The 26,557-nt window shown below is 39.0% G+C and overlaps 3 protein-coding genes across 5 annotated transcripts; all 3 read right to left on the bottom strand.

Moving 5' to 3' along the window:
- Positions 1 to 1,086: 1,086 nt before the first annotated feature.
- Positions 1,087 to 13,141, bottom strand: LOC136959813 (aerolysin-like protein). Of its 3 annotated transcripts, XM_067254021.1 has the most exons (13): positions 12,975 to 13,141; positions 12,705 to 12,820; positions 12,430 to 12,562; positions 11,593 to 11,670; positions 11,224 to 11,337; positions 10,986 to 11,093; positions 10,545 to 10,845; positions 10,350 to 10,377; positions 9,931 to 10,194; positions 8,664 to 8,948; positions 6,979 to 7,251; positions 5,643 to 5,739; positions 1,087 to 3,160 (listed from the first exon to the last, which is right to left on the bottom strand). In XM_067254021.1, exons 2-13 carry the CDS (start codon positions 12,751 to 12,753, stop codon positions 2,194 to 2,196), a joined length of 2,697 nt encoding a protein of 898 aa, XP_067110122.1. In that variant the 5' UTR covers positions 12,754 to 12,820; positions 12,975 to 13,141; the 3' UTR covers positions 1,087 to 2,193. The 3 variants fall into 3 exon arrangements, with proteins under 3 accessions (XP_067110122.1, XP_067110124.1, XP_067110132.1); XM_067254023.1 differs by lacking the exon at positions 12,705 to 12,820 and having other exon boundaries at positions 12,984 to 13,141; XM_067254031.1 differs by lacking the exons at positions 8,664 to 8,948; positions 9,931 to 10,194; positions 10,350 to 10,377; ... (5 more) ...; positions 12,705 to 12,820; positions 12,975 to 13,141 and adding an exon at positions 8,274 to 8,381.
- A 2,352-nt stretch (positions 13,142 to 15,493) lies between these two features.
- LOC136960137 (olfactory receptor 4B13-like) lies at positions 15,494 to 18,463 on the bottom strand. The gene is made up of 2 exons (XM_067254497.1): positions 18,453 to 18,463; positions 15,494 to 16,433 (listed from the first exon to the last, which is right to left on the bottom strand). Exons 1-2 carry the CDS (start codon positions 18,461 to 18,463, stop codon positions 15,494 to 15,496), a joined length of 951 nt encoding a protein of 316 aa, XP_067110598.1.
- Positions 18,464 to 21,738: 3,275 nt separating this feature from the next.
- On the bottom strand, positions 21,739 to 22,689 carry LOC136960117 (olfactory receptor 10J5-like). Its single transcript, XM_067254463.1, has 2 exons — positions 22,122 to 22,689; positions 21,739 to 22,088 (listed from the first exon to the last, which is right to left on the bottom strand). The coding sequence occupies exons 1-2, from the start codon at positions 22,687 to 22,689 to the stop codon at positions 21,739 to 21,741; spliced, it is 918 nt and encodes a 305-aa protein (XP_067110564.1).
- Positions 22,690 to 26,557: the final 3,868 nt, after the last annotated feature.

The raw sequence follows: 26,557 nt of genomic DNA, 5'->3' as shown, positions 1-26,557 counted from the left end.
GGAAAACTATTTGTTTAGTGAAGTCTTTGAGGCCTTAAGGTGAATAGTTTCAAGTGCCAGCGCGGGTCTCTAGTCTATCCATGATTTAGAGCAGCTGAGCAGGTCTGCTCGTGTCCCCTACTCACTGAGTTTGTTCCGAGTTCCTTGTCGAGGTCAATGCCACCTCTCTATTGCCATGTGTGCCGATTGTGAGTGTGAGACCATAAATGAGGGTGTTGAATAATGGCGGAAAGATAACCAGTTCTAAAGACAAGAAATTGTGGTGACTTGTAAGTCTAATGAGCCATATACAGCAAAAAAGATAAGAGACCCCCTGCACCTTTTCCTTTCCTTTTTGTTAAATGTTGAGAAGGACAATTTTGAGTGAAGAACAGAAGGCTTACATAAAATTGTTCTGAGAAAAAGAAAACTTATAAAAGTGTGAGGATTTACATTTACATTTACATTTAGTCATTTAGCAGACGCTCTTATCCAGAGCGACTTACAGTAAGTACAGGGACATTCCCCCGAGGCAAGTAGGGTGAAGTGCCTTGCCCAAGGACACAACGTCAGTTGGCATGACCGGGAATCGAACTGGCAACCTTCGGATTACTAGCCCGACTCCCTCACCGCTCAGCCAACTGATAACGTAACAATATCGTTTTGTGACAGAACTTCCACACCTTCATTCATTTCACCCCATTTGTGTTGCAAAGCCGAATGTTTTCTCAAAAGCCCTGAATCCTTTTGGTAAAAATTTGGGTTGTCATTTTCAGCAAATATAAAAATATTAGTCCAACTAATAGTTCATATTACATAAAGCTCCCGAAACTATTTTGTGCTCAAATTAATGCTAAAAGATTCAAATTCGCATTACCTGTGAAAGTCCCTATCTGATCTCACATCAAACCTAGACTAGGCCCTAAAATTCACAGTATACTCACTACATAAAAGCTATACTACACCACTGTGTATTCAATACCATCATAGCACAAGGAATTGGATGCCTCTTTCTCCACATGGCAACCACTTCACAGATTTTTAAATCCTGCCTAGAGACTGAGGAGTCGGTGAACTCATGCAAAAATTTAACGAGATAAATTTGACTAAGCTTTGAGTACTTTAATGGTTGCAATCATAGAAGAGACACTTGCTACCAAGTTTGTAGTTGTCTCTCATGAAGCAACAATGAACAGGCTTGTATACATTATATTATACATTATATACAGACTTGTATACCTCCTCAGAAGTTCTCCTGCAACAGCAGACTTACATGTTGTCATTTCAAACTGTAACATTCCCAAAAGTCACCGTTGTCAAACGTAATCAAATAGTTTCCCATTCAAAAACTTTTATTACAGACTCAGGGTCCAGTTAAGATACAAGACAATTCATTACATTGACAAAAAATAAATAATAATCCATACAGATCAATGTGTTACAAAGACGCAACGGTAACAGATTTTCCACAGCTTGATTGGTAGTGTATAACACTGATCCTTATATTCGATAAGCCCACAATTTCATTTTCTGAATTGTTGAGTCAACAAATAAACGTATACATAAAATTGATTAAAACAGCATGCAAAGTATAGACTGCAGCCAAAAACATTTCACTCGCACTATGCCATCTGGATTTCTTTAATAACACTCTCATTGCATCATTATAAGCTACTTGAAGTCTCTGTAAGCTTGCTATCCTATAGTTTGACCACAAATGTGCTATGTAGAGTGGTGTGCAAAAGACCTTCACCCCATCTGTACATGCACTAAACTTGTGTGAAAGTATGTTATCCTGTGTACACATCATGGGACGTTGCCTTTCAATGTCCTCATCTGTCATCAAAATGTTTTCAATATTTTTCACCTTCACTCAAAAATTAAGATAATTTTCAATTTAAAAACTGAAATGTTTAGACATTTATCCTCTAGTTCTGCAAATCATAACAACACTCTTACTAGCATTATAAATAATATCATGTTCAAAACACAGAACATAAATTGAGGAAATGTAGTCCTGTGGTCTTTTTCAGAAGTTAAACATCGGTTTTAACTATGCTTTCTTTGAAGACATTGATTTCTCCTCAGAGCACTAAATCTGACAAAAAAAGTATTCTTATGAGTTACACAACAAAATATCAAATGGCCATCACATAAATTCTCTTTGTGAATTTCTAACTTAATTATTTTGAGAGCATCAGCCTACGCAACAGTTTAAGCACTAGTAGTAACTACTACTACTTTTGCGTCTGTGTAAGTGAGGCCCTTGTAGGTTCCACTGATCTTAAACCTCAGAACACTGTTATTGAGACAGGTAATTTCCACTGTGGCAGTGAAGGGGAGATCAACTGTAACTCTACCAATAGTGATGTCAACATGTACGGTCTTCCCTGCAGGAACATCAATCGGAAAGGACAGACACTCAGTATGGGATCTCTCTTCCTCTAAGCCATGTGGACTTTCTGTCCCCACAGTGAAGCCATATCCAGCAGATACTTCTGCTACCTCTGGGATTCCTGCTTTCACCAAACAGTTGAAGTTTGTTTCAAACTTGTTAGTTACAGACCACAATGACTTTTTGGTGATCGTTTTAGACGTTTCAATTTTGTATTCTTGAGGGACAGTAAAGTTGTTTTTGTAGGTCACAGACTTAATTAGCTCAGTAGCCACCTGGGGTATTACACCTTGAAGTGTGGGGTAATAGACATCCGTCAATATGGTAGACTTGATGGTATTAATGAATTGGAAACCTAAGCAATCCATGTCTGAACCAGCCTTTCCAGAGACTCCAACGCAGATCCCGGAGCCGACATCAACAGGGTACTCAGTTTTCAGCTCCCAGTCTGTCATGTAAGCAAAGAACTCCCGTGAGTGATTTGTTTGGAACTTCATGGCACCCAAACGTGTCCCAGCACCATTTCCCCACAGTGAAAGCTTGCTAAAATGCTCTCCATCTTCAAACTGAAATTCAGAAAACTTTCCTGCAGGTTCTCCAAATTCTTGGCTTCGACCATCAGTAAGCCAAACCTTCAGAGCCTTCACCTGCCAGCCTCCTACCCACACCCAGATCTTTTCCAGCGTGGCTCCACTGTCAATACCATTGAAGTCAAAGGGAGAACCTCCTTGTCCACCAATCGTAAGCATCGGTGAAAGGTATGACATTCTTGCTGTCGATGCAAACCTAAAAAAGAAATTGGATAGATTAATAAATATTAGGAAGTCAAATAAATATTTTATCCAAAAAGGACATCCAGCATTTTTCGCTACGTTAAAATGGTTTCACCTGTGCCAAAAACTTGCCAATAAAAGCTCCAGCTATGCAAAATGTACTTTGGCATACACTCTGAGGGCTAATATAAAGGGTTATTGGGTTTTCTGACAACCACATTTTGAAACATGTAAAGGTTGTTGTTCTTGATACTGTTGTTTGTTGAAGGGTACTGGGATAATTTGGCCAGCCTTCCTATAATCTTATATATATTTTTTTTTTTGCAATTTTCTGTGGCTTGCATTTCCAGCAGGCAGCATTTCACAAAAACCTAGGGTATGCCAGAATTCATTTCATTTCATTCAATTTATTATATCTAAACAACATTTCTACAAAAATACACCATCAAATAATGCGAGGAGTCCACAGACATGCAGATAACAAAAGCAATCAAAGGCGTAAGTTTTTAGGCCAATTAAAAAAAGTGCATTAATTTGTATCCGTTTGAATGTTCTATGTGTCTAATGTGTCTAACTCTTTATCACTAGTCTCCTCTCAAAATGTTAACCGTCTAATCCTGTTGCTGTCTTGGGAATCTGCCTCACCGTTTCTGTGTGCGGTAATTAACCTTGACTTTCCTGTGGCCGCAGTCACGCCTATTATTGCCTGCTATGAACGTCTATGAGAGAACATCTAATGTAAAGGATAATATGAGGGTTTTTAACCCATTTGTTTAGGCATTCTACAAAATCTACACGGTATGGAGAAAAGCCTTTCCTCAAGTGAACACCAATGACATGAGTGTGACAGTTCAGACACTGCATCCAAAATGTAGCCTAGTGGAACCAATCCCAAGCCGGGTGTGTCAGGTGGGACACTGAAATAGGGTGCACTACCTGAGCAGGTGATATCCGGCCACTTGATAGAAGGCACGGGGAGGGCAATTGGGAGAGGGGAATGCAAGGCGGGCTGGTGTGTCACGGCCCGGGAGGGCTGTTAATATACCTGATAAGTATGGACGTTGAAAGCGTGACGACAGTGCACGCGGGTGCAGTCAGTTGCATGTCAGGTGCAATGCCTGCGACATTTATGATCTATGTTAAATAAATGAATGTATTTTTCTACATATACCATAGCCTACCTCCTGTCTGAACTGTGTGAATAAAAACAAAGGTCCATCACCTGCATATGTAACAAAATATGTAACAGGGAACACATTTCTATAAATAACAGATTTATATAACAGTTAGGTAAGGTGGAGTTTAAGTGGAATCGATTATTTGGTTTCCTCCTCTCCGTGGCACCCACTCCCCACAGGAATGTCGTCATCTGACAAAACTCTATGAATTTACAGAAATATCTAGTGTATTATCATATGTTGTCGAGTTTTTGTATTTTTCCTCTGTGTAGGAATATTACAACAAAAAAAAAGGAGAAAAAATAAGGCAGAAACAAGATGCACAGAGAGGTGTGCACAGTCTACAGAGACTCCTACCTGTGTCAATGACACACACACACACAGTTCAGTGGGTCGGTTTTTCCTGATGGGGTAGTGTTGCATATTTATTGGGAAAAGAATGCAGTTAGACCCCAATATATCATTGGCACCCTGGTCTGTGCCTGTTGCGTTTCTACATTTTACATTTAGCAGTTGCTCTTATCCAGAGCGACTTACAGTAAGTACAGTGACATTCCCCCGAGGCAAGTAGGGTGAAGTGCCTTGCCCAAGGACACAACATCATTTTGCACAGCCGGGAACCGAACCGGTAACCTTCAGATTACTAGCCCGACTCCCTAACCGCTCAGCCACCTGACACCTGACTCTTGAAGTCTTTTTGTAGTTTTAGTTAGCTAGAAGAAGCTATCTAGCTACTGAAAAGAGACTTGTACTGTAGGTAAACGCACGCAGGGGTTTGACATTGTGACATTAGCAATGTTTGTGACTGTGGATAGCTAGTTAGCTATCGTTAGCAGCACTTTTTGCCCCCAAAACAAAAATTTGTCATAAACCATGCAGCCGAACCTTTGAGGAAGTAAAAGCAATACATTCGGGAATGAGACAAACATTTTGACACTTTTCACGTGTATGTAGTGCAAAACTCTTATGTCTATAAACACAACTCCTGTTCTGGGGTCCAACAGCATTATTACGTTTGCAGATGACACCACAGTGGTAGGCCTGATCAGAGACAACAAGACCGTCTACACGGAGGAGATCCAGCACCTGGTTAAGTGGCACCAACAACAACAACAACTTGACACTCAAGACCAAGAAGACAAAAGAGATCATTTTGGACTTCAGACAAGCTAGGACCATCACACACATCCCCATCCATATCAATGGAGAGGTCGTGGAGCATGTCTAGCTTAAAATTCTATAGCTATAGGGTATACTATGGTAATATACCAAATGTTGCTGAATCGATACAAAAAAACAAATATTCTGTGTAATTACTGATGTTGAATTCCTCTGGCTGGTGTTAGGGTGGGGGAGGTAGGGTGGGGGTGCTCTGTTCTTGCAGTGGGGCCAAAATTTCCCATAGGCCACCCGTCTGGAGAAGGGATAAAAGATCATGAACATTGTAATAAAATACAGTTTCAAGAGTCCCTTGACAACATTTACGTGCAGACAATGTTCTGGGGTCTCATTTATAAAACTGTGCGTAGGATTCTTACTAAAAGTGTACATACGCCCAAAAGCCTAAAATGGCGTACGCACACAAAAATTCAGATTTATAAAACCGTGCGTACGCACACCTGTACGCAATGTTCCCTTTATAAATCACAGATTACCCACAAGTGTGCGTACGTGAATCAGCATTGTACCCCGCCCTGAACACGCCCATTTTTAACCATAAATAGTCAATGCAAAGCACCTCATGAATGCTAATCTAGTATCTCATCATGACCCTGGCATGCGATTGTTCTTTACGGTGAATCATAGCGCATGACAACTTCTCAGACACTGTTAGCCTAATGGTGGAGCCCAAAAACTCCGAAAATTTTAGATCACCAATTACAAAAACTGTGCGAGTGGCGTCAACTGTGCCAGTGATACAATTTGTGATACAATACAGAGTCGAGATACAATTTGAAAACAAAAGCGTTGTTATGAACAGTAATCTATTAAAGTCTGGACTGATGACGTGGAGTGTAGCGATTGCACGGGTGCTTAACGACTATATTTCCAGTTTTTGACATATGATGATATATGCACAGTATTAAATACATATATTTAGTTATACACTGTATTCTGCAGTTATTTAAATGTAGGATATGTGATGTTATCTGCATTCCATGCAGTCGGGCATTTACCCCTCCTGCACTCCGGTAGTGGACAATATGATGGTGAGATAGCGCTGATTTTTTATTTTTAATTTGAGTTGATTGTACAAGGTGTTTATGGAACATTTATCACTCAGTACAAGCTAAAATAATACTGCTGGATTAAATCTAATGATGAAATCGAGTGAAAAAAGTGTGTGAGGAAAACAAAATATATAAATATTACGAGTAATCGTTCTTCCCACATTTACTTTCTGCAGTCTGACTACAGTACGGTCATCTGCGTCGCCAATTCCAACTGTTTCCAAAATGTGCGTAGGCCTACGGGAGGGTCAGAGTTTGCGTGGAGGACCGCACATTCTGCCGTCAAGTTTGTTTTTATAAATCACAACCTTTGCGTGGAAAGTGGCTTAGGCACTTTTTCAGCCCCGTTTTGTGCTTACGCAAGCTTTATAAATGAGACCCCTGGTGACAAAAGCTTGAATTGAAATGTACAAGTGTCTCACCAGTGATGATGGTTGTAGAGGCAGGTTTACTCAGTTGTCCTCCATGATCCAGCACAGTACAGACTCCAACAGTGTAGTGAGTACCAGGTAGCAGGTCAGTCAGTGTTGTGCAGCAGTCTCCAGTCTGTGTTGGCTGGGACTCTGTTCCTGGGCTGCTGTAGGTTATGAGGAAGTGATGTGGGATTGTCTCCATTCCTTCAGGCTTGGTCCAACACAGGGTCACAGAGGAGGGCTGTAACTGCTCTGTGGTCAGGTCAGTTGGTGATGGAACTCCTTAAGTGAAAGGGGGGTATTTTAGAGATTTGATAGAAACATTTTGATTTGCAGTAAACACTTGTTGTTTAAGTTGTTGGTCTGAACATAAACACCTATATTTTAGGCATGGAGTAGTGGCAAAGCTAACTGACACATTCTCTTCTCTGCTACTTTTTTTACTGACTCCAAACATTGAGGCAGGTGTCAAACTGATGGAATTCTACATTGCGTCAGGATTATGGAATTCCATTTATTTCAGGTAATTGCATTATACATTGCTCAATAAAGACATTCACATACTTAATTACATTAAAGACACTCTACATTGATGATGCAGTTCTGGGTACATGACGTGAGAAAACCGGATAAGACATTTCATCAAGCAGAAACATCACAACCAAACCTTTTGCCTGCATATATTACTCCCACTATTGCCAACATCGGATTACATACCTCTTCAACTGTCCAAAAATTGTAAACCTTCATCAACAACTACCTTTCGAACACAGCAAAAAGCAACTGAAAAGACAAGTCTATCGAGACTGAGGACAAAAATACCACAATCGAGGTCAGTTTACTCGTCTATCAACAACAATCTCTCATTATTGGAATAATTACACGCAGACCTCACAGAACTGAAATCCAGTATCAAATTCTCCCATTCACCAAACGAAATGCTTCAGGAAGAAAACATGTAAAATAAAAGTTAAAACTTTCTCTGCCCAAATCAGTAACATTGCCTGCAGTAACATTGGATCTCCAGTGCCACAGCATGCTTGATGATGAAACACTTCTGTGCTTAAAGATCCTGATGTCAACACATTATTCACAAAAGAGTGGGCATCCCTCATGGAAATAAACAATTCCCTAGAGTCTTATCCACACTACTCTGGGAAACAGCAAATAGTAATTATATCGTATTTACCACACAAAAAGAAATCTGTAAAAATCAAACAACTGATAGATTCAATTTTTAACACTACACAAATTGGATTTCAGATAAATGTTTATTCAGTGGCTAGGAATACTGTACAGCTCACCAATGGCCTGAGTTGCTTCGAACGGATTATCATCACAGTTTCACACGGCACAGGGAATCAGGAAAGGATGCCCACTCTCTTTATCCCTTTTTGTCCTGTTCATTGAACCTTTAGCTGCTGCAATATGTCAAAATAACAACATCAAGGGAATTCAAACCCTCAACACAAGAACCACCATCCTCACAAGAACAGCCTTTATGCAGATGATACACCGCTTTATCTGTAAGAATCATCAACATCTCTACAAGACGCCATAAAGGAGGTTTTTAAAAAGGAGGGATAAAAAAATATGAAGAATTTGAAGAGTTTTAGTATACAGGAAATACTGTACAGCACTGTAAAAGGTCAATCTTCTACACAGAGAGCAGTAGAACAATGAAGATGTCTTACTGGTGGAGATGGTTTTAGACAATGGTTCACTTTGCTGCCCATTTGTCAACACTGTTGAGACATCAACAGTGTACTGAGTACAAGGCTGCAGGTCAGTCAGGGTTCTGGAGAAGTGGAGTGGACCTGTTGTGTGTTTAGTGTGTACTGCCAGCGGTTCTGATCCAGGGCTCCTGTAGGTTATTAAGTAGCGATGAGAGAGCTGCAGTCCATTTGTTCTGCCCCATTCTACAGACAGAGACCTGTCCAGGCTCTCTAATACTTCCAGGTAGCTGGGCCTTGGGACCGCTTTGAGAAAAATGACAACATTAAATAATTATGGGATGATGATGTATTTTTCTCTGTAGGATTTCCTTTCTTTAAACTTTTTTCTTAAGAGAGGGAAACCATCAAACTATCGTATTTTTCGGAAATAAAACCGCGGCTTGTACCCCGATTTTACAATTTTCTTGTGGTTGTACGGCTTATATTTCGAAGCGGCGTATAGCCCGGTTTTAGAACAAAAAAGTGGCTTTGTCCTAAGATCTCTACAGACCGTGCAGCTAATTTAATGCTCAACACTTGAACTGGGGCTTATTACTTGAAAGAGGAATTATTTACTGTGTCGTCTCAGTTACACTATCAGGGCTTGGAAATACAATAACTTGCTAAAGTAGGCAAAAGGCTAGTAAAACATAACATTTTACAATAATTTCAGTAAATCAAACAGCTGCAAGACCCAGTGAAATGTTATATACTGTACAGCTAGCAAACCAACGCTAGCTAGCATCGCTAACGACATTGGCTAATTCAACTTCGGTAGGCTATCCTCAGGATTTGCAAGCTAGCTAAACTTATACTATATCAAAATTAATTTTGTAGACATAACAATGGATTTTGCAACGCATGGACATACTATCCACAACCGAAGTGTTTTACGGCATGCTGTAAAATCGCCTATACTGCATTGCTTGGTATATATTCCAGGGCGGGTTATAATCCGATTTAAAAACACGAAGCTCCCATTCTGGTGGGGTGCGGTTTATAGAAAATGCAGCTTGTTTTCCGAAAAATACGGTATTGCAATAGGTTGATGATGCAAGTGGGATTTAATACTCCTTGCCAGGTTATAGAGCACAATGTAATAAACACATAAAAAATATGTATGTGTCCTGAGACTTTGTTTACTGTAGCTAACCTACAAGTAGTCTGCCATTCTGTTCACAGTTGAGTCCAGATTATACATTATTCATGGATCTAGCTGATTCTAGCTGTAATAAAATAATTTTACCTGTTATTACAGTTTTTGAAATAGAACTGCTTTGGCTTCCTTCGGCTCCCATTGTTGCCACCTTGAAATCATAATGTTGACCAGGTTGAAGCCCAGTGATTTGTACTCTGTACATGTCTTTTATGATCAGGTTATCTGGTTCTCCATCACCCTCCCAGGTCACTATAAACTTCCTGGGTCCTTCCAGACCCTCAGGAGGTCCCCAGGTCAGAGTCACAGAGTCTGGCTTCACTGACAGGAAGCTGATCTCTCCAGGAGGGAACAATGATGAAGTGCAGAATGAAAAAGATGAATAAACTAACATGAACACAAGCTTTCTTAAATAATGCAAAAGATAAAGGCTCAGTTTATCAAAGGAACTATATTGCCAATATAGTTGAAAAATAATCTAATTTTGGATATTCATAACACACACTTACGATTAACTGTATCTAGCCTTTGACGTTCCTGTTAATAAAGTACAGTTTTTTTATTAAGTAATTCAATTTAAAAATTTAAAAATTGTTGTTCAATTCATGAACATAAATGTTGTTTTATGGTGTGAAATGAAATATCCATAACACATATTCAACATTTCACAAGTTATTAATCACAGTATCAACTTAAGTAACTACCTTTCCTGCAGCTTGTTCATCCTTTACAAATATGTCATGTCCTCTGTGCTGTGTTACAGAACACTGACTGCAGATCAGCATGTTATCAGTCCAGCAGAACACCTCCAGAGGCTTGTGATGATCCTGGCAGAGTCTCTGCTGTTTGGCTGGGTCCACATCCACCAGGGTGTGTGTCTGAAACTTTGCGTCTGTGTAGTGCCTCCTGACGTGCTTGTCACAGTAGGAGCTGCTGCAGGTGAGACAGGTCTTCACGGCTCGAAGCTTTTTTTCATCATCAAAACAAGGATCACAAAGACCCTCTCTGGATTGAACATTAAGAAAGCAAACAAAACAATCACCTACACATGTGAAAGCCAGTGTATTGTTTTAGATCAGCCGTGTTGATATTCAGTAATAATGCACTCCCTCATGTGTGACATTGCTTAAGTAGTATGATCTCACATGATTGTTGAACCTCCAACCCTGAAGCTGATGGGTATATCCATAGAACAGTCACTCTTCATGGATACATGACTGGGGGTTGGTGATCCTGCTCTGTCAGTCTGAAACCTGTAGGGAATAGTCATATTTTCAGTGACATAAATGAATGCATGAATTAATAGTGAGGTTAAATGTTTTTTTTGGTTTTATTTATGTTGATGTCAAAATCAATACTATTGCCATAATTAAAACAACTTACTCCTTCTCATCAGGCATGTCCTGCTCTTTGCGATTCATAAGGACAGACATTGACTGTTCACTCTTCATAGACAGATAACTGGGGGTTGGCGATACTGATCTCTCCTCATTCACCCTACAACAATTCAGCAAAACAACTTTACAAAATAATTAATGTTTTGCTTATCCATTCTAAAGGGGTGACTACAAAAAAAGCAACAAGAACTTTCAACTCATGTCAACATTTTAAGACTGGGTAAAGCCAAATAGAAAAACTGTGAGAAGATTTCATCTTAACACAAACCCTTAAGGGCTTACTACTACACAACAACATTAATATAAAGTTGTACAGTTGTACAACAAACTGTCTCGTACAGATGGTAGACTTCACCTGTGTTTCATAAGTTGACGTTCCTTATTTGTAGGCTTGTCGCTGGCTGATGGTGACTCTGCATCCTCAACAGACACACTATCATGTTTGAAGATAAAAAGTACACAAAGGTGAGACTTCAGAGGACCATTATCAGGCTCTGGTGACTTGGCATTATAATGACAACATTAACAAATAATGAGAATCACAAGACACTAACTCAGGTGCAAATGAGGTTCTAAATCAAAGTTGTTAACGTTCTGGGTTGATGGTACTGTAAACTCTTTGAACAATCTCCCTTTTTGTGTAGATCTTTTGTCTGTAATTAAACATACAGCAAATAATGTACAGCTTGGTTGGCTTTCTAGAATGTCATCAAATAAGGTGTATCACAGGATCTTAAAAACTCTATATATACGATATAAACTCTACACACAAAAACATTATCATCTGGGGGGTCAGATGGCTGAGCGGTTAGGGAGTCGGGCAATTAATCAGAAGGTTGTTGGTTCGATTCCCGACCGTGAAAAATGACGTTGTGTCCTTGGGAAAGGCACTTCACCCTACTTGCCTCGGGGAGAATGTCCCTGCACTTACTGTAAGTCGCTCTGGGTAAGAGCGTCTGCTAAATGACTAAATGTAAATGTATCTGAACATTTTATTTATGTGACAAATTTACTATGTCATTAGTTTTACATAATTTTGAAGTAAACTAAAATCGTTCCGACACTCAAAATTTAATAAATGCATGCTGATTTTACTTGCTCCACAAGTCGATGTCGTTATACCTTGACCGTGTTTTGGTCAAGTGACAGGCTGTATGTAATTGTCCCCTCCAGTACATCCACTCAGTCTCACCTCTTTAACTGAGAGATCGCCTCCTCCTGAGGAGAACCAGTAGCTTCCTCCATGCTGCTCTGGGGGTTTCTCCCCCCTCCTGTACTCCTGGAAACTCCTTTCACCCTCAGACACCAGCACGACCTACATGGTCCTACATTGGAGATTATAATAAATAATGCAAATATATTACATTTCTTAAACCGGGCTGTAAACTGCAACAAAAACAGATTCTTATTCTCATTAACAGACAATGTCAAATTGTATATGTACACTAAATTAATCTCATGTCTCACCACCTTGTTGTCCTACATAACTACACACTTTCTCCATCTTGGCCTGCATCGTCTCGAAAAGTATTTGGTTGATACAATAACGACTAGCAGCAGGATGTAAACTGTTTCATCACAACCTCCACGACATGCAATATAACCACACTTAATGTCAAATTACATTACATTTAACATATGACTAAACACTTAAGGCACAATTCAATTTCGTAATTGTAATGCGTACGCAAGTTGAAGAAAAATCTAAGGGATCCGCTTTCAATAGGCCTAAAACACAACTTTTACCTGCTTGATGAACGGAATCGTCCTTAATTCAAATTGCTTTATCAAAAGGGGTCTCAAATACTTTGATTCGTTGGATTAGTATATTAAAATTAGGTTTAGTAAGTTACTTTGTTTACGTTTCTAACCTCGTCCTACACGCACTACTTGATTAAATGTGGTTTCACTTTCGTTTTTGGGCCAACACGTCCTCAGGAACGCCCCTAGTAGCCTACGATAAAATAAGCATGGAAGGGTTCAAAATCATTATAAAATGGAAGAATGAAAATGCTGGCCATGGAACGTGTTCGTCCAGTTAGTGTCAGTGTCACCATAGAAAACATTTTACACATATATTATTTTAGGCTATTTCAGTGTAATATTTTCCTTATTAAAAAAATAACTGCCACCAGAGACATTTGTATTCAGAAATAGTTTTTTTTTTTTTTTTTCATCAAGACACCAGTGGCAGGCTTGACTTCTTAACGTCACTGTTGCAAACCAAATATAAACTAGAGAGGGTACAATTTCTGGGGAAATTGTGAGGTGTGCTTGTGTCGGTTGCAGCTGGACCATTATTATATATATTTTACTACATCACCTCCAAACCTATTGTTTAAACTCACTAGTGCACAGTGCCCGTGATGCAGTTGGTGCCTAAGATGTCAGAGAAACACACAAATACAGATGACTTGAACTATAGATAGTGCACAGTGCCCGTGAAAAAATTGGTGGCACATACAAACACACACACACACAAAGATTCCTGGAATTAAAGATAGGGCACAGTGCCCGCAATGATGTCGGTGACACAGATCTCTGGAATTATAGATAGTGCCTGTGATACAGCTGGTGATGACAGTTCTTCTCAGGACCTATATTTCTCAGGTCACAATTGAAATTCTCTGTCATCTCTGAAGTACTCATCCACATCATCATCATCTATTCTAGTCACTTAAAAAATAAGCAATTTCTCATTATTTTAAACTAATTGCCAATGCTCAAGTACATTAATGCATGTCTGTTGTTTCCTACGTTCAAACAATTAAAATGTATTATATTTGTTCTCTGTTAAATTGTCTTGCCACCACAAACATCTAGACATTTAGTCAGTTGTCATGATTGTAGGTCTGATTCACCATACAGCGCTTGCATGTACAGTTCTGCCTAAGAGGTGCTTGCTATGTTTACATAAACGTTACATGTAATAAATGTGCATTTTTTGTATTTATTTACAACCTATTGTACTTGTCTTAAGGAAAGGTTTAGTAAGCAGCATGTTTTGCGTTTATCTTTGGTGTAGCTTGTTTTCAGGGTCTGCTTAATGTTTGGCCTTAGACATGGATAACGATGAACCAAAACACAAGCCCACAAGCTGGTAGGCAAACGGGCCTGGGTGATGGCACTCCCACCCACAAACAGGACCACATCTCCACAAGGATCGTGGAAATGTTTCGAATGAATGACCTTCCTGTTCCCAGAGTGACTCTTATAGTCATATAGTCAGTACTATATGGACTAGGAATTAAATGGACTAGGTAATGTGTGACTGACACTGACTTCAGTTCCACTAATGTCCTTAATGCACCTTACACTAGTACTACCCTATTACACAAATAAATATTTATATCATAATGTTTAAGAATGTTGAGAAAACAAATGAAGTATTCACTTCAAATTTTATTTCAGGTTATGAACAACATGATAAACAAATGTCCATGCCACGGTTTGCCTCACTTCTCAAGAAAGTTGTGCAAACAAATAGAATATTTTCAAAAAAATAAATAAATCACAAGGGTAAAAAGGCTCGACACAAACTATTGTGACACGTTGTGTCCTTGGGCAAGGCACTTCACCCAAGTAGGGTGAAGTGCACCCTACGCCTCGGGGGAATGTCCCTGTACTTACTGTAAGTCGCTCTGGATAAGAGCGTCTGCTAAATGACTAAATGTAAATGTAAATTGTAGGATCCAATCCTGCAGCCACCCACTAGGTGGCAGGATAGGGTCAGGTTCTACTGTAACTTAATAACACATGTAAACACAGAGCTTGATACAGATCTTTTTCCAGTAAACAACATATGATGGACCAAGTTGAAGGCAATGAACTGAGGAATTACATTGTTGGATTTTTGCAAAGCAACATGAAAAACACCATGTAAAAGCTACAAATCATACCCCTACTTTTCAGCATTCATAGGAGGACTAAGTCTTACAGCATTCACATTTCAGTTAACTTGCAAAGCTTGATGCCAGAGCATTCACAATTGGGTTATTTGCAGGATACTTCTATATTGAAGATATCCTGACTGCTAAAACCCAATCTTTTATTCCAAGTGTCATGCTTTTCATGTGAGGCAAATAACATCTAAGAGTGAAAAGAAGCCTTACAGACAGTATACGTTCAACCCAAGAGTCAGTGACGCAATTTTTCTGTGTTTGCTCAGAATAAAGTGGACTACAGTATGATTTCCTTTTTTGTAATACATTTGACCCTTTTTCTACCCCCTGCGCGATTACAATAAACTTCCGATGTCATTTCCTTTTCCGGAATGGATACAGTACTCTGTTACGGATTTGAGTGAGTGTGAGACCATAAATGAGGGGGTTGAATAATGGAGGAACAATAACCATGTCTATAGACATGAAGTTCTGAAGACTTTGTGGAAAACTCAATGAGCCAAAGCGCATATACATAACATCAAATAAAACTGCAATTGTGATATTACATAACGCCAGTAAATGTGGAACACAGGTCCTCAGGAACTTTCCTCTGCTGTCTAAGGATTTTAAACATGATTGGATTAACTGCAAATAAGAGCAAACAATGAAAAGACCAAGAATAACATAAAACATTATTGTCACATAAGCAACTACATTGATCGGTGTGGTTGATGTCACCCAACTGGTTGCAGCACAAGAGAGTTTAACAATAAGCCAACCAGCACAGTAAAGTTTCTGTATGTGGGAGCCACACAACTTCAGCTGGAAAGTGAATATCATATAAGTAGACATAAGACCTAAAGGAGCAAGCCAGGAGAAGGAGACTAACTGAGCGACCCTCTGCCTGGTCATAACAGAGTGATACTTCAGTGGTCTGCAGATGGCCACATACCTGTCATATGCCATCACTGATAACAGACAAATGTCAATGCACACAAAAGAATACATTACAAAACCTTGAAGCAGGCATCCTATGTAAGAGATACCATGATGATGAGACAGTAGATCCACAAGGAATTTGGGATAGAAGCCTGCAGTACCAAACAGTCCATTGATGCACAAATTACATATAAAGATGTACATTGGCTCATGGAGGTTTTTATACATGATAATGGTAACAATAAGAGTACTATTTACGATAATAATAACACAGTAAAACAGTAAAGTGAGACAGAACAATGTTACCTTGTAGTACAATATCTCATTTAACCCAGATAGAGTAAACTCTGTGACAGATGACACATTTTCCATTCTAAGGGAAGACTAAACCAAACCTACCATTTTCTCTGCTTGATATACGTATATATAAATTAAATAACAAGACTCATTACAAGCAACTTGAACCTAACACAATAACTGTGAAATAACACAATAACTGTGCTGTTAATGTGAAGTCTGTACTTTGGAAGTCCAGCCCTTGCTCTCCCTCCTTGCTGACAGCCTGTTTATTTATAATCATATACACACATGAACATGTTGTTCTGGGATTCAAGGTGTCCAATCAGTGATCTGACCTGACGTCATCTCCTAAACTCAGTGAGCTTGTAGCATGAGGTAAAGAATAGTTGATATTGTAGATCATCAATGTGGACTAAAGACAATATGTGATGAAAGAGTAGAATATGACACTGATGCTAAATGGTCATGTATGTTACACATTTTCTAAGCATGTAACTGCTGGACATATTGACTACTTCTGTATTCGACAACATGTTTAGATGTCCCTTTTTGAATACTGAAAAGTAACAGAAAGAAATAAAAGTAATTGTTTAATCCCTGGAACAGAAGAGCCAGGTGATTCATCTAGATTCTAAAATACCTTGACTCTGTCCTGTACAGAGCTGCCTACTGATCAACACCCCAGCAGTTTGTCCTTTAAGCTTGTTCATAATGCAATAAGGACACATGTAATGCATGCTGCCGAGCCTCCAGTTTCTCCAGTAGGGGGCGCCAGCTTTTGGGACATTTGCGGCCGTGCCTCCAGCTGCTTCTCATAAGACAATAAATGCCAATTAAGGAGACACCCCTCAAAAGGGGCATGTTGGCAGAGCAGACGGGGGTTGCTTGTGGTATCGTAGAGTTGAGCGAACGGGGGAGCGATTAATGTGGACTGGTGAAGTTGTGATCCTTGTCTTGTCTAGTGAGTCAGTTGGCTGAGCGTTGAGGGAGTCGGGCTAGTAATCCGAAGGTTGCCAGTTCAATTCCCGGTCATGCCAACTGACGTTGTGTCCTTGGGCAAGGCACTTCACCCTACTTGCCTCGGGGGAATGTCACTGTACTTACTGTAAGTCGATCTGGAAAAGAGCGTCTGCTAAATGACTAAATGTCTTATTTGTACCTTTTAAACTTTTGTGTTGCTTCTTGTTTTAATCGTAGATATATGGTCAGTGTCTTAAGCAGTGTTGTACCTGTTAGCTATACTTATCTTTGCTTGCCGTGTAACCTCACTACCGTTTGCAGTGCCTGTGTTGTGTGCGTGTGTTAACCTAGTGTCGTGTTAACACGTAAAACGGGTGTTTTGCAGTGCTTATTTCACCGTGGTGTATGTGAACTGGCTTAAGGAGCATATGCTGTATTGCAGGGCTCTTCAATTAGTTTGGAGCTGGGGCCGGTTCTTGAAACTGAGGCAAAGTCAGGGGCCGGAGGATATGAGTAATCACGGTAACAAATGAAGAAATTACAACAACATACTGAAGGAGTCAATATATTCTATTTTGTAAGTGCATATAACAACATATGCCCAAGAGGCCGCATATGCCCAAGGATTCAAAAATCAAACCAGGTGAGCAAATTGTGAGCTAAGGCATTGCAGTGGAATCAGAAAACTGGCAAGTCCGATCAAGAAGCAGATACATGATGTGAACTTTATGACAAGCAATACTAGCAGTATGCCTACTGTAAAGTATTCCTTTTAATTGTTTTTATTTTATTTATATATGCCTATTGTAGATGGCACTCACAACATATGTTGTTCTTTTTGCTTCCTGTTTTTAGTATGACTGCCTAGTATTGTGTCAGATTAAATAAACTGTAAACTTTAATACTTGTCTCTGTCTTGGTGCATCCTCGCCAAAGCAAGTTAAGTTAAATATATACCATATTTCTTCGATTAAACGCCGCAGCATTTATTAAATAAGGTTAATTTTTGGTGCAGCGTTTATTCGAGGGCGGCGTTTAATTAGTAAGAGAGATTTCGTGAATTGTAGCTGCAGTGCAGCCATAGACAAATTTGTTGCTGGCATTGTGACAAATGAATCATGCAGCTAAAAACGCAGGTTTCATTTACTACCGCTGACCTTGTCTATTCTTTGTTTGTCTGTGAGTGCGGCAACTCCCTTTCTCATTGGCTATCAATTAGGTGTGCGTTGGTAGTACAATTGTCTCTAATACAAGTGTTCTACATCAGGGGTTCTCAAACTTTTCTGATCCAGACCGGCCCGCCAGAACCGGCCCCCGTATACGCCACCACAGCTAACCTGCTAATGCATGCACATTCTGATTTTGATATGATGCTAGTTCGGGAGTTCAATAGTTAATGCGAGCGCGCAAATGGTAAAACCTTGTCTAGTGAAGGTGATGTCTTTTTGTCAGCCCCACCCTTACGTTTCTTAGCCTGGTTTTCCATCGTTATTTTTCTCCCGGTGCTCCCGGTGGCCAGTCCGCTACTGCGGGTCTGTGCGGTCATTATTCCAGAGGAATTAAAATATTACACCTGTTAGAGACTCTGCTATGATTGTAGCCAATATCTGCTATCAGCTTATATTTTCTATAGAAAATACTTCAGTATTTATAAATTCTGATAATGGAGAAGCATAATAGTATATTATACTTTACAATTTTACAATAACTGCACAGTCTAGACCATTTGTAATAATTTTGTTAGTAGTCAACAAACATCATAATTAAATAATTGTACATAAAAACATTACTGAGGCCTACGCATTCAGTATCTCATGCATTATCTGTATGAAACACTGATAGAAAGTGTTATCTGTAAATATATACGATCACATTCTAAAACCTTACTCATTATGTAAAATGTAATGACATTTGAATAATGTTTCACGAGACTTTTACTCAGATTTATGTACATTTTGGGTCATAAAGAAGACTGTGGTCAATCTATAGGAGAACACATTAATTGATATCAAATGTATTATGTGGTACAGATGCAGACACCAAATATAACTCTAGCGTACATGTATTTATCAAATAAGTACTGTATAATTAAAAAATAACTTTACACAGTACACATGAAGAGCTATACACAAGCAATCTGCAACATGCCCTGTTTTCATCAGGCTCATAACAAGCCTCAAAGCAGACGGGGGGAGGTCGTGAGAAGCTTCACTGAGGTCAGCAAATTCTATAAAACAAACTGACAGAGAGCACAAGGCAGGTTATACACAAGCACAACACTAATGAACAATGCAGGACAGGTGTGCCGCAGGTTAGACGGTTGGAGCAGCAAGGCCAGAGAAGCAGGTGAAAGGTAAAACCCGGACCGGAACTGACCTGGGATACAGGCAAGAACAAGTGACAGGCAACAGAGAAACAGGGAGGAGCAGAGGTCAAGAGGACCTACCAGCTGAACAATGACCTGACCATTTTAACATACACTCAAAAACTCAATGATACCGCTAATAAATATTTTTCTTCAAACCAACAACGTATTCTGGGTTTGATTTGCTAGAAAGGAATTCCACACTTAATGCGAGCGCTCAGAGCGCTCGAGCGAAATGTTTTGGTACATTGGTACGCAACTCTGCGCGCCTCCACGGTCGTCTTCCACATATTAAAATAGTGCTGCTGCCAACGAATAATGCACCTAATAATATGGTTCCTGCAGTGCCATGGCGGGCCGGACCAAATGATTTCGCGGTCCGTATGTAAGTTAATAGATAGATAAACTAATGTTTGATGCAGTCAGCTGTCCCTGTTGGATTTAGCTAATTAGGAGTTGGGCTGGTCAGTGAAGAAATGGTTTACACCTGAAGAGATCTGTCCTTAACCACTGATCAGTTAACAATAATTAAAGATAATGATTACTTTATTACTTTTATAAAGTTTGGAATGCTCTGAATATAATAAACAATGTTTGATCTATACCTTGCTATATTAAGCTCATGAGAACATCACCCTTCCTCTTCACACCCTGGGACAGAAAAGCCAGGTGACTGATCTGGAACATCTTCTATCTCCCTTGGAGAGAACTTTGCAATATGAACACATTGATTTAGAGCAAGTGTTAAATCAAATTGACAGCTAATTTATCCAATCGTTCGTAGTCAGTCACTCACGTAGTTGTATAGTTTTGATTTTGTGCACGGAAACCTGTAGGCTGTAGCTGAACACTGAATGTTGACTTGGCCCGCAAAACGTCTGAAACGTTAAAGGCAGGATAGGTAAGTTTTGCAAACCTAGTGTAACCCAGTGTAATAATTTATATTTATGTTTGTTATTTTATGTATGCGTTTTATTACTGTATATGGTTTATGGGTAACAAGCGCTACTTAAGCATAACTGCTGGACATATTGACTACTTCTGTATTCGACAACATGATTAGATGTCCCTTTTTTTAAAACTGAAAAGTAAACAGAGTTGAGCTGGTCATAGAAATAGAAGAACTTGTTTAATCCCTGGAACAGAAGAGCCAGGTGATTTATCTAGATTCTAGAATACCTTAACTCTGTCCTGTACAGAGCTGCCTCCTGATCAACACCCCAGTAGTTTGTCCTTTAAGCTTGTTCATAATGCAATAAGGACACATTCATTTTGAACTAATTTATTGTTTTCATAGTATTCCACCAATGAGACCCGACTGCCCAGGCACCAAGGACCGTTGGTAAACCCTTGTCCCCATTCAGCGTGATGCCTGACCGTCACCACCTCCTGTGAGCTATTCCAATAAACCTGCCTATCGTAGGCCTTTGTGTTCAGCCAGTGTTGATGCCCTCATTTCCCGCCGCAAGTACACATACAGACACAATCTACCAAAGGTCACACTTTCATAGTAAACATATAGGATTGCTAGCTAGTATTGATAAACAGACTGTCAAATTATAGTTACTGTTTGTCAACCGTATATATTATTTGTGGGATACTTTGCATCCGAAGTCTCAGAAACATCTGGCAAACAAGGAGAAAATAAAAGTCAGTTTATCAAAAAGCACAAGAGTTGGAAAAAGACAAACCATCATGTATATACAAATTTTGTTGGATTAAATAATTCAAACTCAGACCACTTAGAAGAGTATTTACAGGCAGAGGCGATTCTAGGTTTTAAAACTGGGGGGTGCAAAGGGTAGTGAATATTTTGTTTTATTTACAAAAACATGCTCAAAATGAATACTAGGTCTTAAAATTTAAAAGTAGTACAACAAACCATGATAGAACATACAATGCATGCAAATGCACCCCCTGCACCAGAGGTAAAATTGCCTATGAGTACAGGTACTATTTTAATGACAAATATAAATTAAGGCAATGAATTTGGGAATTTTCATGTGTTGAATTCAGTTTCTTCATTTTTACCGAACCTTATATTTTGATGCCATTAACAAATCTGTCTTTTCTTTTTCAAACATGATAAAAGTATTTTTTTACGAATTTGAGTCAGTGTAATACCATACATGACGGGGTTGACTATTGGAGGAACTATAATCATTTCTGTAGACAAGAAATTCTGAAGACTTTGTGGTAAATCTGAGGAGCCATATCGCATAAACATGACATCAAATAGAACAGCAATGACGACATTGAATAATGCCATTAAATGTGGAACACAATTTCTCATGAACTTTCCTCTGTTCTCCAAGGACACCAAACATGATTTGATCAACTGTACATAAGTGCAAACAATGAAAATACCAAGAAAAATATAGAATAATATTATCACATATCCAACTACGTTTGTTGGTGTGGTTGAAGTCATCCAACTGGTCTGAGCACAGGACAGCTTAGCAACCAACCAAGGAGCACAATATAGTTTCTGTATGTGGGACCCACACAACTTCAAACTGGAAGAAGATATTATACCAGCAGATACAAAACCTAAAGGAACAAGCCAGGAAAAGGAGACTAACTGAGCGACCCTGTGCCTGGTCATAACAGAGTGATACTCCAGTGGTCTACAGATCGCTACATACCTGTCATATGCCATCACTGCTAACAGACAAATATCAATGCATACAGTGGAGTATATTACTAAAACTTGAATCATGCATCCTGTATAAGAGATGACCTGGTGATGAGACAATAGATCCAAAAGAAATTTGGGGTAAAATCCTGCAGTTCCAAAAAGTCCATTTACACACAAACTACACAGGAAAATATACATTGGCTCATGGAGGTTTCTATCCATGGTAATAATAACAATGACAACAACATTTACCATAATAATAACACAGTAAAACAGTAAAGTGAGACAGAAGAACGTTAGTTTGTAGTCCAATATCTCACTGAATCCAGATAGAGTAAACTCTATTAGAGATGTCACATTTTCCATTACAAGGGAACACCAAACTGAATTATTTTAGTTTTTACTAAAAGTAAAATAAAATATACCTTTTCGTTTCTGTCTCTGTCACTGTTACAAACCTTGATCGTCTTATTTACACTAAATAATATGACTAAATAAGATATCCCAAGCTAAAATAAACTGAACAGTTTTCTAGAAATACACTATAAGGTCCATACAGTATAGTGCATATTAAGTCTGCTGTGTAGTTCCATCAAATGTTCTCCCCCTTGTGAAGGTCAGTGTCTCTCTCTCATCGTATAAACACATGAGCAGGTTGTTCTGGGAATCGAGGTGTCCAATCAGTGATTTCCATTTAGATTAAGTTCAGTGAGCTGTTTAGCATGACATAGCCTGAAGATGATGTGTTTTTACTCTGCTGTCCCTGTTGGATGGTGTTAATGCAGGCGCGTTGCTAGACAGAGAGATCTACGGGAGCACAGGCCCCTACTCATTTTACGTACAGTTCAGGAATGTACGCTTTATATCAGCTTTGGTAAGGACATCAAAAATTATTGTAAATGTTTTTTTTCATGTTACATAATATGTTGGATGCTCATGTTAATACTCATGTTATTATTATGTTTGAGTCAAAATAAGATCATCAGTTGGCCTATTGTTTAGAAACTTTCTTTGGTTTTCTTAGCCGGGGGGGCACTTTGAATTTTTGCCATGGGGCCCGAAATTCCTGGCGGCGCTCCTGCGTTGGACTCATGTTATTATTATGTTTGAGTCCAAATAAGATGATCAGTTGGCCTATTGTTTAGAAACTTTCTTCAGTTTCATAATGTTTTCTTAGCTTACCTCGATTCTGACTTGCGTGCCGACATCTGGACTTATGTGTGCGCGCTACAGTGGCTATTATAGCAAGCCCGGAGGAGCGCTTGTATGTACAGTTCTATGGAAGCAAATCGTTACCAAAATTCAGCTCGGTCAGCAGGGAGCTGAAGAAGAGCGGCTACTGACGTCACTCTGCTGCGCCGCTCAGAATGCTTTTTCGTTCATTTTGCATTTCTGCAAATGCATTTGAATTTGAATTGTGGTCACGATTTTGCAGCCACGTTCTTAAAATGAAAATGCATTTCTGGAAATGCATTTGAATTTGAATTGTGGTCACGATTTTGCAGCCACGTTCTTGAAAATGAAAATGCATTTCTGGAAATGCATTTGAACTTGAATTGTGGTCACGATTTTGCAGCCACGTTCTTGAAAATGAAAATGCATTTCTGGAAATGCATTTGAATTGTGGTCACGATTTTGCAGCCACGTTCTTAATGCATTTTAATTTTCAAATTTTACATTTCAAATTGAATTTTGGTATCTATTTGCTGGGGCATGTTTTGAAAATTAAATCTCAAATGTCTATTTCTTTTTCATTTTAATTAAGTGAAAGATTGAGCACTCTTGAAGAAGAAAATTAAAATGCAAATAGGATGATTGATTACTAATTTCATTTATGAGTCAAATAATGCAGCCACATTCTTAAAATGCAAATGCATTTCTGGAAAAGCATTTGCATTTGAATTTTGGTAACGATTTGCTTCCATACAGTTCTACCTAAGAGGTGCTTGCTATGTTTACATAAACGTTTGTATTTTTTTCCTTTGTGCTATTATGTGAAGCAAAGCACATTTGAATGTCAAAATAATGGATTTCATACAACAGTCAACCCCAACATCAATGCTACAACTTTGCAGCGTTTGTTCTATAACATACTTCCGAGTGTTGAATCCAGTTTCTTCATATTTACCGAACCTTATATTTTTATGCCATTAACAAATCTGTCTTTTCCTTTTCAAACATGATGGAAGTATTTTGTTACGAATTTGAGTCAGTGTAATACCATACATGACAGAACAAGTACAGAACAAAGTATCGGCCATATAGGCTACTATCGTACTAGGCTACAGTACGGACGCAGCCTGTGTAGCGAGTTGAATAGCAAATGGTTGTGAGCTGACCTCATCAAAGTTGACATATTCTCCAAACAGTAATTATAATTTTACAGTATGTTTAACAACAAGACTAACCAGCTATCGAGTGACTCAGTGAGCTTGTAGCCTGAGGTATAGAATTCTGTGGAATAGTTGATATTGTAGATAATCAATGTGGACTAAAGACAATGTGATGAATATTCTGAGAGTAGAATATGACACTGATGCTAAATGGTCATGTATGTTACATGTTTTCTAAGCATGTAACTGCTGGACATATTGACTACTTCTGCATTCGACAACATGTTTAGATGTCCCTTTTTGAATACTGAAAAGTTACAGAAAGAAATATAAGTAATTGTTTAATCCCTGGAACAGAAGAGCTAGGTGATTTATCTAGATTCTTGAATACCTTGACTGTCCTGTACAGAGCTGCCTACTGATCAACACCCCAGTACAGTAGCGTTTTTTGACACGGGCGAAGCAGGCAGCTGGGGCAGAGGGCGGCAACCAACAGAGGGAGCCAACCGGGGGCGTGCATGCGGGCACCCCGGTTGGCATCCCCGGGGGGGTGTAAACCTTGCCTAGGGCACCAAATGTGCTAGAACCGGCACGGCCCAAGTAGTTTGTACTTTAAGCTTGTTCATAATGCAATAAGGACACATTCATTTTAAACAAATGTATTGTTTTCAAAGTATTCTACTGTTGAGACCCGACTGACTGCCCAGACACCAAGGACCATTGGTAAACCCTTGTCCCCCTGCAGCGTGACGCCTGACCGTCAACACCCCCTCTGAGCTCTTCCAATAAACCTGCCTCTCTGAGGCCGTTGTGTTCAACCACAGTGTTGCGTCCCTCATTTCCCGCCGTAAGTACACATACAGACACAATCTAGCAAAGGTCACACATTCATACTAAATATAGAGGATTGCTAGCTAGTATTGATAAACATACTGTCAAATTATAATTACTGTTTGTCAACCGTACATAATGTTTTTGCTTTTGAATCTTGCTAGCATAACCTTAGCTTTCTGGCTCATAGCTGAGCCCAAAGGTTCCATTAGCAGAGCGGACTAGAAAAATCTACGCTGGCTTTATGGCTTGTGAAAAGCTTTTTTTATTTGCATTTTTATTGCAAAACACATGAAAATATAATTGAATGTTAGTACTTTTTTCTTTCTTTGGCAAGTGATCATGATATAAGAGGGATACTGCCCTTCGAGGTGTCCATTATCAGGAAATAATGAACTCCGAGAGGCAACCATTCTGGCCTCCCCGTTGTCCTTTCCTGATAATGAACACCTTGTCGGGCATCATCCCTTACTTATATTTGTGGGATACTTTGCATCTGAAGTCTCAGGAACATCTTGCAAACAAGGAGAAGTAAAAAGTCATTTATCAAAAAGCACAAGAGTTGGAAAAAGACAAATCATCATGTAAATATAATGTTGTTGGATTAAATAAATCATGAAAATTCAGACCACTTAAAGGAGTAAGTACAGGCAGAGGCGATTCTAGGTTTTAAAACTGGGGGTGCAAAGGGTTGTGAATAAAAGAAATTTGCATACAAAAACATGCTCAAAATTAATACTAGGTCTTAAAATGTCAAATCAATCATTAGAGTACAACAAACCATGATAGAACATACAACTCTGACATGACTGAAAAATGTTTTAAATACATTTCATCGTTTTTTTACATTAATTTGAAAATGTAAATTTATTCATCCAAACATCAGCAAATGCACCCCCTGCATCCGCTGTAAAATTGCCTATCAGTACATGCATTTTATGTATTTATATTGTATTGTAATATTTTTTGCCTGGACCCCAGGAAGAATAGTCTCCACCATGGTGTAGACTAATGGGGATCCTTAATAAATAAATAAATAAATAAAAGTACAGGTACTATTTGAATAAGAA

This window comes from Osmerus mordax, chromosome 2 (assembly GCF_038355195.1).
Source record: "Osmerus mordax isolate fOsmMor3 chromosome 2, fOsmMor3.pri, whole genome shotgun sequence".
NCBI classification, from domain to species: domain Eukaryota; kingdom Metazoa; phylum Chordata; class Actinopteri; order Osmeriformes; family Osmeridae; genus Osmerus; species Osmerus mordax.
This window is presented reverse-complemented; position numbering and strand designations above follow the sequence as displayed.